General features: G+C 39.2%; 1 protein-coding gene across 1 annotated transcript; it reads left to right on the top strand.

Moving 5' to 3' along the window:
- The first annotated feature begins 467 nt into the window (after positions 1-467).
- LOC139714027 (ferrochelatase, mitochondrial-like) lies at positions 468-15,411 on the top strand. The gene is made up of 7 exons (XM_071625756.1): positions 468-573; positions 2,283-2,402; positions 3,087-3,235; positions 9,587-9,659; positions 10,608-10,785; positions 14,019-14,117; positions 15,241-15,411. Exons 1-7 carry the CDS (start codon positions 497-499, stop codon positions 15,409-15,411), a joined length of 867 nt encoding a protein of 288 aa, XP_071481857.1. The 5' UTR covers positions 468-496.
- Positions 15,412-15,640: the final 229 nt, after the last annotated feature.

Raw genomic sequence — 15,640 nt, forward strand, 5'->3', positions numbered from 1 at the left:
TTAAGTATGCAAATATGAAAATTTTCAAATGTACATCATGAAACCCACCTTTATTCTTGTGTTTGCACAGGTGTGATGTCCTTTATGTTAAAACTGCAAGCAGTTGCTTGTGCAGAGCAAGCAAAAGGCTTAAGTACAAGCAAAATGTAACTAGTATTTAAATATGGATTTAAGCAATTGTTTGAGCTCAGTCTTTTGCTTGACAAGCTTGTGCTTGTACTTGAAGCAATTGCTTGCAAGCAATTGCTACTTTTGATGCTTTCTGCCCAATGCCTCTGGCAACATTATGTGGTGGAGGCATAAAGACACCATCCACAATTTGCTTCATCAGAAAGTTTTTGTTTTTGTTTTTGTTTTTGAGAGGATGATGTTTTTTTTGTTGTTGTTGTTGTTTGTTTAATCTTGACAAGTAATTTGTGCTGCTTAAAATCACTTTGTTGCTTTGCATTGCCCTGTTTCAGATACTAGTGCCTTCAAGAGGTATGCCAGTGAAGTGATGAGGCTGACAGCAAGAGCTTTTTCAACCTCTCTATGGGCGAGAACACAAGCAGAGAATGGTCAAGGAGTGCAGAGGTGATTTGTTCTTAACTTCACTATTTGTTTTTGTCTTGTGTATGACATACTGCAGGGTGGTCCACAACTTGAAATTTGAGCATGTTGCAAGCTCAGAATCTGAGAATATTGCAGAAATTGAATATGCGCGGAGCGCACACAATGAGTACGTAGTACGCAATATTTTGCTGCTTATCTCTCTTTGTGCTGCTTACATTCAATGTTCTCTCTCATATTTTGCACACAAATATCTAAGTACCAGGTAGTTTGATGTTTCTTATGCTATGCACATGTTTTGCACATTTTTGAATACTTTTACTTTGAGCTTGTTCCAGATTCTTGAGGATGTTGCATAGCATGTTGCTGGCTTTTGAGGATGTTGCACAAGAATTTTAGCATGTTGCAGCGACAAGCTAAAACCCCTCATGGACCACCCTGTAGTATCACCCTGTACTGTAGTAAGCATTATGTGAGTCATATTTGACATAGTGAAATAACTTGTACGATACTTCAGTACCATAAAAGCTGTTCTTTTAGCATACAGATATTTCGGAAATTTTCCCAAGAGTTTGTTTTCATGATGTGACACAGTTCTGGAGAGTGCAATGTAAACAGTTGTGTACTCTGTTACCTCTGGAATGTGTGGCTCTTCTTCATATTCATATTTCAGAACTTGTTTTATTAATGGCGCATAATCATCAACTGTCAAATATGCACATTTTAACCTGTTCCTTCTGCAATTCTGTTAGTGCCTTTTATGCCCCCAAACGAGATTCTTTTTGCCCGTCGACAAAGAGGCAGACAGGTTGGTGTAGGTGTAGGCAGATCAACTACATGTGCCAGTGAACAATGGAAATATCGATCGGGTGCGAGGTATGAATAAAGAGCGTCGCACTAATTAGCTCGAAGAATCTTTTGTTCTACACAAAAACCAGGTACCTGAATGAAGTGACTGGGATCAGCGAACCCACATATCTAACTGATCTCAGCCTTGATTGCTATGTACATCTGTTCGTACGAGTTTACAGCAGAACAAGCAAAAACTAAAACAGGAAACAGGTACTGAAAAGGACTAAAGTGGGACCTTAATTTTACATTTATCATAGATCTTCATGTTTGTCACATTTTTATCTTCTTGAAAACATATGGTCAAAATTATCACCTAACTTGGCAGGCATTATAATTGGGGTGATTGAAATGCAAATGGGTACCATGACACTTGCCCCCCCCCCCCCCTCCCAACCTCTATGGGACCCAGAATCCCCCAATTCAAGAATCTTGAAAAGGAAGAAAAAGTAACAAGTCTATAAAACTAGAAATGCTCTGAGTAATAGATTTGTCTGTGTACTTACATTCAAGTTTGTTTGTCCAGGGATGGACCCCTCTGGGCCAGGGCTGAATTGGGAGCCAGTTTTCTCATTTGATTTTCTGTCTTGTATTTTTGAAAATGCATGGTCAAATTTTCTATAAAATTAGTGGTATTATTGCCAGTGCAGTAGGAAACAAATGTACACCGCATTGAGTTCAACTATAGATGTGCTTTCTCCTGTGCCAAGGATTTTGATTCATGGGAAGTTAGCTGAATAGTACACTTGGTATGAAAGCCCTTGTGTTTGCAAACACATTGTACATATGTGATATTGGTGAATAAGATGTTGAAAATTGTGTGACAGACATGATGGGCTTACCTTATATTTATTGCTTTTTCTTGTGTTTTTACCTTTACAAAGAAAACCAAAGACTGGAATCATGATGCTGAATATGGGTGGCCCTGAGACCACCGATGAGGTTCACAGCTTTCTTCTGCGTCTTTTTATGGATAAAGACATCATTCCCCTGCCAGCACAAAGGTAAGAATTTTAGGTGACCACTGAAATGTGTCAATGGAAAGGACAAGATTAGCAATCTTCCTGGCAGTTTGCTTTTTTCCATCATTGCCATAGTGATAACATACAATAGCAAATGTGCTGGGTCACCTTGTAATGAGAATGTACCTGTTCATCCCAGTTTAAGACATATTTTGCCATTAATTGTTGTGCAATAACAAAAGTCATAAAAAGAAATGGAGTAATGTATGTAATAAAAACAAAAACAAAACAACAACATGTGTGTAGAGATGATTAACAGACAATGACAAAGTGTCAACTATGATATACAATGTACATGTACAATGTATCACATATATACACCAAAAGAAGTCTCACTATGCACAACCATTTCTTTATAAGTTAAGTTGTGTTTCATGAATACCTCTGTATACCTGTCATTAGTATGTGGGATGAAATTATGAACATTTCTCCTGAGGGTTGATGACCTACAAAGTTGTATGGTCTTTAACAAACTCTTTAATTTTTAGTGATACAGCAAAATATATTGTGTGTGGTCAATTTAATAATAGTGCAAGTCTATTCCATCATACATCGTTTGAATTTGATAATCATATTATACAGTTTAAACTTCAATACTGAATATTTCATGATAATACTTCTTTGTGTAAAACATGTTTTCAAGTATTGGTTTGCTTCCTATTTCAGTAAGTTAGCACCCATCATAGCCAGAAGAAGAACACCAAAAATCCAGGCTCAGTACCGGAAAATTGGTGGAGGCTCACCTATAAAAAAGTGGACAAGGCTACAGGGAGAAGGACTTGTCAAAATCTTGGACAAAATTTCCCCTGAAACAGGTAATGTATTTATACATTCCTGCTGTAACTACTAATATTGGTTGTTAATCAGTTTTGTCTTATCTTTTATTTTGTGCTAGATATATGTAGTGTGCTTGTATGTGGGGATGTTCAAGGCGTGTTAGTAAATATTTATGACAAAAAGGAAATTAAGACCATATATAGTGTTCGTTGTTGAAGGTATAGAATAAAAAAATGTATTTCTGAAGCAAATTTGTGTGATCTTCAGCTTTTTTGTGACGCAGCTGCATGTCATGAATCATGAATAGGTACATGTATGTACCTTAAAATTACTGAGTTATTATCAATACACTCCTTATTTGCAAAACTGTAACCACTTTCTTATGAAAGCCAGTACATGCCCTCTCTGATCCCCAATGCCATGCATGTTATCCTGTCAGTAACATCATCCCTCTTGGCTGTTACTCTGAGGTTACTTTGTGTAATCCTAAATTTGAATAAATGAATGAATAAATGAAAATTAGAAATATGAATAAATAGATAATATGAGTCAAAAGTGTCAGTGAGCGAGAGAGAAATAAAAACCATTCAGATTTGGTTGCAATGATACCATTCTAGATCTAGTTTTCTGATACTTTCTCTCTTTCCAAGAACATACTGCCATGTTCTGTTCATCATTCAGGTCTCAGACCTGTGAATGATTTTCTGTTGCATACCAAGTGTTTAATTTGAAAGAATTAATTTTGGCTCCTTTGGTCGCAGTGGGTCAGAACATTTGTTCATATTTGGCTCAGTTTGAAAATTACTTTTTTCAAGGACTTGACTATTGTGGTGTTCGAATGCTCAAAAGCGAACTGAACCTTACAGTATCATGCCAGATTGGAAGGATTAGAGCACTCTTGGGAGAAAGCAAACCTCATGAGCTAATTTTTGGAATCAAGCCAGAGGGGGCACACTTTTCATTGCAACAGGATCATGCACCTGGTGCGCTTTCGGTACACACTGGTGTCATGAACAAAGAGAATCAAGTCTTTAACCTGTTGACGACAAGTCCCGAGTACACTCGGGCAAGTGTCTATGGGAAATGCGTGTTGTAGCAAAATCAGCATGTCCTCAACGAAATAAATGATGACGCAGTACGTGTTATGCACTTTTGGACCACTTTGCATTCAAGTGCTCTGTGGCACAATATGGTATGGGACACTTTGGTAGCATTCGAGCGCTCCTTTGGCATAGGTACAGTGCAGAGCGGTACACATTAGGAGAGCGCTCGAGGGTACCCTGTAACATTACATCACTCGCTTCAAGCCTCAGCTCAGACCTCAAAGACACAGAAATGATAAACAAATGCACTTGGCAGCTGTGTGGAATCTGCTGACATGTCAGTGGTCAGATAAAGGGTTATGTAGTGTCCAGCTGAGCCTTAACAGCAGTAGCTGCTGTGTGGTATATACCTCATTTCTAGAATCCCCTCATCTGATTGGTCAAAAGGGGAGTCATGAAAATAGCTGTGCCCTATTTTTGAGTTACTGTGACTGGGGCCCAGGCACAGTTAGTAAATAGATCAGCGTGCTGTAAAAGAGAGTAGCGGACTGGTTTGGAGACAGTCGCAACGTCGCAACCCCGTTCATACACTGTACACACACATAGATGATCACTCATGTACGCACCAATGATATGACGGCCGCGCTGTCGATCAGCATTGATTACGAGTGCTGTAGAAAAAGACTAGAATCTATATTTTCGGTATCTATATTTCGGAATCTATATTTTCAGTATATAAAACAAATAATGACTGCTTGATATTCGGGGCACAGTTAAAATTATGTAGGCCCTCGGTGGTGTGAAAACCATAACCATGCCATCAGTTTCGCTTCGGGCATGGTTACGGTTTTCACATCACCTTGGGCCCATAATTTTAACTGTGCCCCTCATAGCAGTCATTATTTGCATACTGCAAAGCTTTATACAGGCAAGGCTGCGTACTGGCACTGGCCTGACAGTCCAAGACCAGTAAAAGTCACTATCAAGCCAGTAACTTTTTCAGGAATGAACCAGTAAAAAATGGAAAAAAAATGGGTGCAATGTACCTTCTCCAAATATTACATTTTTGGAGGACCTCGTTGCAGCTTTTGCGAAAAAGATACGTCATGTGACCAACACCCCTTAACCGTTTGATGACGTATAAGCACGGAGTTGTGCTCAGTTAGCAGACGCCACTCAGCACGAGCACTTAGATTACTAGCTTGGTACAAGCGCGTACACGTTAGCTAGCCCGGCCAGGCCTGGGCCTCGGGGATGTGCACTCCCGGTCGACCCACTGACTGTCGACATGTACTGATGTACGCATTAGTACCACGTACATTATCACTAAGTTAGCTTGCACAAATACCTGGTACCTCGAGCATAATGTCTTCCCCGATATGGGTAAACTTCTACATTGATGATGATGATGATGATGATGAAGACTGCAGCTCTGATGATAGCGGAGAAGAAGAGGAGGCACATGAAGTTGAGAGGCAGCCGATGAACCAGAACGTTATCGTGGGGCTGCACCTTACCAATATGAACCAGCTGCATCTCCCCCGCTGCCAGTGCAAGAGTTTATGAACATGGCACCAAGTCCGAGAATAAACCTCACTGATATGATCGCCTGGGAAATACAGAGTGGTATGTGTGGTATGCCCCCATATAGTTTAACGTTAGAAAGGATATACTGTATTCTACATGATTGACATTGTAAGTTGTAACTGTTTGTCTAGTAAGTAGTAGAAGAACAGACCCACTTTGTGAGCGGCTACTCCGGCCGCCGCAAGCGGGAGTGTCCCGGCCGTGGCCTGGCCCATCGGCCGGCGCTTACAAGTTAAACTACTAGTAGTAGTCTAGTAGTAGTAGCAGTCTACTAGTAGTAGTAGTCTACTAGTACTACTACTAGTAGTAGTACTATTACCACTAGGTCTAGTAGACTAGTAAGTAGTAATAGCAGAATCTTTGGTAGTACAGTACAGAGGCTACACTCTAACGTTAGGGGGATATGTTACAGGGTGGGTCGTGGCTCAAAAGAAAGAAAAAAAAAGGCCTAACCAGTTTCCCATGGTCAGTTTCTGCAATATTTGTTATCAGTAATTTAGATGCGCTATTTTCTAAGAAAAACGACACCAAGAATGATCGTCAATTTTGGTCGAGTAGTTTTTGTTTTATGCTACAAACAATACTGTAGAAGGAAGCCCCACCGCTGTGCTTATCTACCGATGAATGCCACGGTGGGGCTGAATTCACGAGTAGGTGTAGGCCTATAAAGCAGGCGAGTCGCCGTTGTATTAGTACAGACACGCAGTGGTGGTGGGGCTATCGTGAAATACATTGTAGGCCCCACCACAGTGCGCGTGCACTGTACCCGTCGCTGGCTATGGCTAGGCTGGTCGGACAATCAATATCGACAACTCCGATCTTAGATGTCATCACAATTTAGAAGTGATAGTGCGCCGCATGCGGCGAAAGTATAGAAAGTTTTCCAAAACCGAGGAAATTGCATCCATTATGTTAACAAATATAGAACAAAATTCAGAACGGTAAAAAAAACCCACATGACCATAAAATTACTTAGAATTTTAATAGCATTTGATATTATTACATCATTCAGAAAAAAAATGTCTAAACCATTTTATTAGGTCTTTAATGACACTTGTTGACATCAGTAAGTTTTCACTGCTAATTACACGCTCAGAATACCAACCTGTCTACTCTGTCCTCTCAGAGGTGCATGTGCATTGATGTGCACGAGTGCGTGAGACTTTCCCGCCGATACACTTGTTGTCATGGTAGTTGATACCCCCCCCCCCCCCCCCGACTTGATTTAGCTCTCAAAACACTAGTTCGCCAATTAAGTGCTAATTAAATGGTACTTAAGCCCTTGATTATGGCCACAGCACTCACAGGAATAAATTTCTCCCAAAATGCTTTCAAATCAAATGGTAGACCATGCAGTATACATTGTATTGTCCACCTTTGCCTTTCATTGAATGGTACACTGTGCAATACATTGTCAAACAGGAAGTGATGGATTTCACTCCTTTGATGTGAATTCTGTAGTGGAACAGACATCTAAATCAATAACACATGTTTATCACTTTTACCTAGTGGGACAGATGTGAGATCTCTGCCATTGATTTTTATGCTTCTGCCGTACAGGTTGCTGGAGGAATTATTATTTTGGAGTTGCTCGTCTGTTTGTCCAATTGTCCATCCACCCCGGAATAAGATATTCAAAGAAAAAATATGCATGATGACTTACTTTTAGTGTCAAAAAATGTTTCAAAGGGTAAAACCTAGGGTGCATTCAAGTGCTCTCAGTGTACTGTACCGTGCTGTACTCATTCCAGATGAGGAGCACTCCAATGCTCCCAGAGTGTACCATAAAGTACCATTTGGTGCCAAAAGTGGATCGATTCCTGATATGCTCCAAAAGCGTATCGTAACATATTGTACCATGCTACAAAGCACTCAACTGCAGTGGTCAAAAAGCATACTGTTAGGAGTACCAGCTGTTGACATGAGAAAAATGCACATTACACACACTATGTACATCATGATACAAAGAGTTAATTCTCTTTGTTAGGGTCATTTGTATGTAGCTCCAGTGTGCTACAGGGGCGGATCCAGGAATTCATTAAAGGGGGGGGGGGGCGTGACTAATATTTCTGGTGGCACTTCCGGGTTTTATTTCATGTTTTTTCTTTTTATTTCTTTTGTTTTGCACGAAAAATAAAGGGGGGGGGGGCGTGCGCCGGTTGCGCCCCCCTCTGGATCCGCCACTGTGCTAGGTGCATGACTTTGTTGCTACAATGGGACATTTCTGACTCAAGTTTAAAAATAGCTCATAAGGTATGCTATCTCTACAGAGCGCTCCCAACATGGCATGGTACATTATGGTTCAGTTTGGTTTGTGTCATTTTTTAGCACTCAAGCATGGCTCTCATTTACTTCTGATTTGCATTAGCATGGAAAACTCAGGCCTGAAATGAAGAAGAACCCCCTGAAAAAAAAAAAAAAGAACCAGCAAACAAACAAACAAACAAACAAAGCAAAACAAAACAAAATAGAGGTAAATGAAATACAATGTATCACTGTTTTCATTTGCTGATTCCTTCTGCTTTGTTGGATTATTGTGCATTTCTTGTCCTGGTAATAATGACCTATTTGTGGTTGTATCAAATCTAAAGGATGTTTGGGAGTGAGCTCATTGCTGTAATAGTGAATTGGAGGAAGGTTATACTGCTGGTTTGTTAAAACACATACCGGGTATGTACTATTTGTGTAATTAGGCAGATGTGCAGGTTATTTAACAATGATTTATCATATGGAATTATGAGTGCTACAGTGCTTGCATTCCTTTTTTCTTCATGTATGTTATCTTTAGCAATATGTTATTCCATTATACCAGGCTTCTTTTTTAACTCATCAATGTTAACCAAAGGTTCAAGATAATAATTTTGTGTGTTTCTTTCAATCTGTTTTTTGTATGTGCTGTTTGCCTTTGTCTGTATATTTTCTAAATTCACTCAAACACTTGACCAGCACGAATCATCCTTACAAGTAGAAATATAAAATTATCACCTCCACCAAGGAAGGTGGTGTTGGTTTTGTGTTGTTTGAAGGTTTGTATGGTGAAGTAAATGAGGAAGAAAGATTTGCGGTGACACCATGTATATGTAGTCCTTAATCGGATCGCTGTTTGGCAGAAGAGCCTAGAAAGAGGAGAAACGAAGAGGGAAGCGACATATGGGGGTTGTGAGGAGGGCAGTGTTGGTTGGTTTGTTTGTTTGCAAAATCACTCAAAAAGATTTTAACCCGTTGAGGACGGACTGATTTTGCTACAACACGCATTTCCCATAGACACCTGCCCGAGTATACTCGGGACTCGTCCTCAATGGGTTAATGAAACGTGCAGGAAATGCTGATGATGACACAAGGAACAAATGGTTACATTTTGGTACTGATCTGGGCATTTTTATGGATTTTTGAAGGATGATCTATCTTTTGGCTGATAGGGTCAATGGACTTGGGAGTTCAAGCTGCAAGTATTTGAGGTTTATTTGAGGCTCCAAAATGCGTGCTCTGCTCTGGCGAGGTGCTGCACAGCTGGAAGCTGATAATGTAAACAAAAGGCTTCTTTATTGGGAAATTGGGTAGAAATGAGCAGCTTGGCAGAGGTCTGCGCTCTCTGAGTGCGTTTTTAGTTCAAATTGTAATGCAGCCCTCCTATTTTGGTTGAGGTTGACTTGTTTTGCTTTCCCTTTTTGTGGCTTATCAAGTTAAACCCCAAAACATCATTTGAGGAATTAATTTTTTTAAAACATTTTATCTGCTCATATACACTTCTCTCAACAGCTCCTCACAAGTACTACATTGGCTTTCGCTATGTTGACCCTCTGACTGAAGATACCATTGACCAAATGGAAAAGTGAGTTTCAGAATTTATCTGAGTGGACTTGTCTGTGATCAGATTAAAACTGCCATTACCTATTTAGCCCAAAACAATTGCCGCTTTAAAAACTAGACACAAGTAGTCCTCTTTCTTACTATTTGTTTTACACCATGATCTATTTTTATCTTTACCCCTTTTAGGACAAACTGATTTTGCTGTAACACACATTTTACATAAACACCTGCCCGGGTATACTCTGGACTAGTCAATAGGTTAAGCATCAGAATATACAAAGAAATGCTTATTGATTATTCCAGCCTTTTTGAAGTTCATATTTTTTGGAGAATTTGAGGTATATGTTGAAGGGAAAAAAAAGGAACTGTAATAAGTGCAGATTTTTGCAATCACTAATAGCACAGCATTGTCAATATGCAGCAGCAGCAGCAAGTTCATGTCCAGTAACTCACATGTAGTGGGATGTCAGGAATTTATTACCACATTTTATGCCATGAAATCTCTTGTGATGCAGCTTAGCTCGTTTTGTTTTTCCCCGACAATCAATTAATCAATATTTCTGAAGATTATGATGTAAAATTATTACATATCTCTTGAATGTGAACTTGAAAAGAATTTTCATTTGTTGTATATATATTTATGGTTAAGGCAGGTGTATATAAACTTAATAATTTATGGACTTTTTGTACATTATGAATAGCCTATTAACTGTTGAGCATTGTAAGTTTTAGATTTTTATTTGAAACAATGTATTTCAACCTCTGGGATACTATTTTCAGTCAATAAACAGCATTAATTCAATCAATTTGATTAAATATGTATACATTTCATTTAATATTCAGATGTGCAATACCCAAGGTTTTAATTTTCTTTGAGTGTCTTGTTCTTAGTTTTTACAAGACCTATGAGCATGCTTGTAGTTGCTATGTGGAAGCAAACATGACATTTTTCTTCCGTTTACTATGATAGGGACGGCATTGAGAGAGCTGTAGCTTTCACCCAGTACCCACAGTATAGCTGCTCCACCACTGGCAGCAGTCTTAATGCCATCTATCGACATTACAGCAAGAATCCTAAACTGGCAGCTAACAGCAATCTGCGATGGAGTGTGATAGACAGGTGGCCGGTGAACAGTGGATTGATTGAGGTTTGGAAGGGTTTATTGTTATTGTTAGGGCTTTTTTCTGAATGTTTTGGATCTATAAGATACTTTATATATCATATATCTTATATTTAGCATGATATTTCATTAATCAGGACCTAAATTGAATGTGGAATTGAGTATTTTAGCATCAAAATGAGAAATGTCATAATCTTTTTTTAAAGAGAAAAGTAGCAATTCCCCACCTTGGAGATGATATACATATACATTAGATATAGATTGCCATGTTGGTAATAAGTGTGCAAGTGTCTGTCCCCTTATGAAATTTGCAAAAGTAAAAGCACAAAATATATGGCACATATAGAGTAATTGTTAAAATCAGTAGTATTGTATCTTGATGGGATTTATTTATCTCTCCAGTGAAAGATTAATGGAGGAATTTTCCCATTTCTCAGTCCATGTACCACCAGCATCTATAGACCGATTCAAGCGACTGTTCATGGAAGTGCGCCCTCTTAAGGCGACGCCATAACTGGGGGCCAAAAAGGTCGGGTCGGCAAGCGCCCTGCGTGCGTGGCAAGGGTGCCAGCGGCAGCCTGTGCTTTTACCACCCGCGCCAGCCGGCCAGCTAGCTATCTCTGGCGCTGGCAGCGATCGACACACATGGCTTTGTAACAACTATAGAGTCTACATTTTTTTTTTCGCTAGCTAATTAAAAATAAATAAAATCAAACAACTTATACCGACTACGAGCGAATGGGTAGATGACATACGGCTGTAGCCAAAACTTGAATTTCAAGGTAAATATCGGTACGATCCGTAAATGTTTGTAGACTCTATTTCTGTGGCGATGACTTGGCTACTCGCGTGTACTAGTAAGCCCCGTATATTCACATTTTAAGAGAATAAAAACCGCTGGGGAGAATTATTGCTAGGCGCAGGCAGACGTCTTGCTAATAAGCCTAGGCTGTTGACAAGTTAACTGATATAGAACACAAATAATGAATAAGAATCTTGAGCTAGACATATGATGGCGCAATAAATTGCAAGCTATCAGTTAACTTAACCTTCTTAGGGCAGGCTGTTGCCTTTACTCGGGAGTGTCGGGCCAGCAGGGTAGAATCTGTCTAACGTTTATAGTTCTTGTCTAGAATTCTAGGCAAGAGTCCAGTCTAGATCTAGACCTATTGACTTCTAGAACCCTACATCCTATATCATTTTCGGTTGTCGATAACTTCAGGGAAGCCTAAGTACGGTAAACCAAACAGAATATAATGATAGGCGTTTCTAGGCCGTATATGCCTAAACTTAAATTACGACTACGTCGCCTTATGTCTGCAACCAAAACTTCTGCTGTTTTAGGTCTAAGTAACCTTGCATAACATCACGCTAATGCCTAATATTGTAATCTACAAAAGTAATTTTTAAATCATACTTTCTTACTATGATTATGAAACGGATGTTTGCCATCATCCATGGTTAAATATTTATAAGTATCACTTTATCAAAAGTCAAATTCAGAGTTCCAGGCCAAATTGAATAGGCCTATGGTCAATTCAGTGCTGAACATTGAAGAAGTGAAAACAATATAATAATTTAACGCATCTTGAAACATTTATTCAGCTGTAGTGTAGGCTGTAAAATGTTTGTGATAATAATAATGTCTAGCCAGGAAGTGTATTCTAACTTTGGCATGTAGGACACCAAGGATAAAAACAAACAAACAGTGAATTATCAAATTCTTTGATCTACACTTGTCTTCTAAGATGAACAACACATTTTACGAATATGCAGTTATAACCTAATTAAATAGAGAATCTAGTACGTAGACATAGTTTGTTTCGAAATCTGTGCATTTTTATACCGTTGTCTTTCACTTACAAGTAATTGTCTTTAATGTTGCCTTAATTTATCATGCGTCAACAGTGTCTGAATTTCACACACTGCCGTGCAGCTTCCATTTCCATTTTTTTCTGTTATTTGTGCAGCCAACAACTGCACAATATGTTTTCCATATCCTTCCTTTGAAGCTTTTATTGTAGATCAATATGTTTGAATCACTCAATTTGTCCAAAAGAAAACCATTAAAAACCGCTGAATGACTTTTCCCACAGTGAGTAAACAATCACAATATTAGCGCGGCGGTCGCCGGCGCTGCCGCGGCACAGCGGCCAGGCCCAGCTAACTATGCGCGATGGGTACGCTAGGCTGCTGAGCTGCAAGTGCAACTCGCTACTGGGTAGCTAGCTCGCTGGAAGCCCCCGTTGGCCCCCAGTTATGGCAACCGTTATAGCGCCGCTAGCGGCGGTAGGTGAAAAGGTCATCGAAATTGAATCGGTCTATACCACAAGAGACCTATTTTCCACTTGTGGGTTGACAGTGGAGATTGCACTGTATGTACATGTATTAAAGAGTGTAAATTATACTGGAGTTCTTTTACCATATGTCTACAACAGCTGTCTCCAAGGTGACAGAGGCAGTAAAGAAAGTTAACCAATTGAAGAAATATTTTACTAGTCCGCACATGATCACTCGCGGAACGCATTTCTGGATTTGTCCAGCCTAGCGGACTATTCAAAGTTGTACCTAGCATGTGGCTGTTGTTGACCTATCCTCCAGAAAACAACACACCCAAATGGACTGTCGCATTGAACCGAATAAGGGTGCGTGGATTGCAAAATGCAAGAATTTGAGTTATTGACTTTTCAAGGAATTTTCTTTTGGTCTTGTTACTGATAGTATTTGTTGGTGAAGTAAAGTCAGAGCATGATGTTTTCCTGAAAGAACAATATGACATTATACACACCTTTTCCCCTCATGGAGACAACTTTTGACCCCAGTTAGGGGGGATGCAATTACAAATATCTCACATGATTTATGAACTGAGGTGTTTTCCATGAGGATAGCCATGAAGACAACCACTACCCAAGCCTCCTATAATGTGGAAACATGCAGAGAATATCTCATTTACTTAATGGGTCATATCTTTGTTTGGCCAAAGGTCAAGTCAACTTTGTAAGAGGGAACAAGTGAAATAAATATCAGTTAAAGCACATGAATGTAAAATTGTTGAAAAGGAAAAAAAATAGAGCTGAGGCATACTGTGACTGATATACAAAAGATATGAAGCAGAGAATTTTTCCCAGATTAATCAACCAATGATATATAAAATTTGTATACTTCTTATTTTTGCAATAAAAGCTTTTTAAAGCTCACTAGCAATGTGATGAGAAGTTACTTTCACTTCACTGTCATAATCTCCTTCCATTTTTCTCCAGGCATTCAGCAGACACATTGAGGCTGAACTAGACAAGTTTCCAGAACATGTCAAAGATGATGTTGTCATCCTCTTCTCAGCTCACTCTCTGCCAATGTCTGTGAGTATCACAACTTTGTTTTCTTCAATGTTAATGGGATTCACACTTTTCATATGCTTTGATAAACTTTTCTATGCCTACACTAAACTAAACATAGTTTCTGTGTCTGGTATTGTACTTCACGTAGTTTGGGCAGTGTGACCTCAAACTTCTTGAGAAGTTACCAGTGAAACTTCCCTTGAGACTTCCTGTATGCACATAGGAAGTTTTTCACTGCTTGCAAAACTATGCATAGTGTTGTGTAGTCTGACCATGCACGGCAGAAACTTCTAGAAGTTTGTGATGTGATTAGATCCTTGAAATTTTGTTAATGCACATTGTGCATTATTTTGCACGCTGTTGCGCATTTGCATTTTTGATATTCAAGGAGGGCACACAGGTTTTACCCATGTATAGCATGCATATTGTAAAAGAGACATTTGGGTAGCAGTTTCACATCTCTCAAAGTATACATAGTTTTGTCAGTAGTATGACTATGTGCTCAAATTTCTAGAAATTATCAGGATGTAAAATTGCTGAATTGATAACATATATTGGTATATTGAATTGTACTTGTTTGTATAAGCTCCTATGTTATATGCATTATGTAATTATACTGTGTACATACTTTGTGAAATCATTTGTAATTCAGTGTAGGGCTGCTATGAGTGATTCTATTGGAGGAATAAAGATACCATTATGTTAAAACTATGTGTAGTATATTCCAATGTGACATTGCAAAAGTGTGTAAGAGGGAATACACGAATCACTGAGGTCAGGTGGCCAGATGGGTGGTGGATCAGTCGGGTGGTCAGTTGTTCGGTCCATCGCAAAATTTGTGGAGCAAACTACTCCCTTATTTTTTGAGCACTTTACCTAAGATTTGGCAAGCGTAACCCCATCATAGGTAGATGTGCAAGACACCTTTTTCATCAGTATCAAGTTATGCATTTCCTTGTTAGTGGCAAATTTTATAAAAATCATACCAATGTGTTGAGGATCAAACTACGCTCTCGGGTATAATGCAATTCACCTGAAACTCAGCACATATGATCAATGTAATGTGTAGTTGTGCAAGACACCTTGTTTGCGTCTTGGTTTACACATATTTTTTCTGTACATCATGGATTTGTTTCTTGACCAGGTTGTTAACCGAGGTGATCCATACCCAGCAGAGGTTGGTGCCACTGTGCAGAGAGTAATGGAGAGACTGAACTTCTCACATCCATATCGGCTGGTCTGGCAGTCCAAGGTAAGAGCAAGATCAAGTATGCCTGCAGCGCTATTGGTGTATATCTGTGTAGACAAGAAGTAACACAAATGATGTAAAAAATGATGTGCATCATGCATGTAGTTATATGATCAAGCCATTTTTAAAATGTCACTATAGATAAGGTTTTTCCCCTTCCAATTATTCATATCACTTTCCTACATGTCTCCCTGGTACATGTGAACCGGAGGAGAGTTTCGATTCAGCTGTGTCATGCTACCGTCATGTCACACTTGTGTGTGCAGTACTGGCCACGTACTTTGATAGATTTTAT

This window comes from Diadema antillarum, unplaced genomic scaffold (assembly GCF_040938485.1).
Source record: "Diadema antillarum isolate AM-2024a unplaced genomic scaffold, OU_Dant_1.0 seq00002135_RagTag, whole genome shotgun sequence".
NCBI lineage: Eukaryota > Metazoa > Echinodermata > Echinoidea > Diadematoida > Diadematidae > Diadema > Diadema antillarum.

Excerpts from the sequence above, each read along its gene's own strand:
- LOC139714027 (XM_071625756.1), top strand. The coding sequence starts at position 497 with ATGAGGCTGACAGCAAGAGCTTTTTCAACCTCTCTATGGGCGAGAACA. Across the intron at positions 2,403-3,086 it reads ATTCCCCTGCCAGCACAAAG|TAAGTTAGCACCCATCATAG; the intron begins GTAAGAATTTTA and ends TTCCTATTTCAG. Across the intron at positions 3,236-9,586 it reads CAAAATTTCCCCTGAAACAG|CTCCTCACAAGTACTACATT; the intron begins GTAATGTATTTA and ends TTCTCTCAACAG.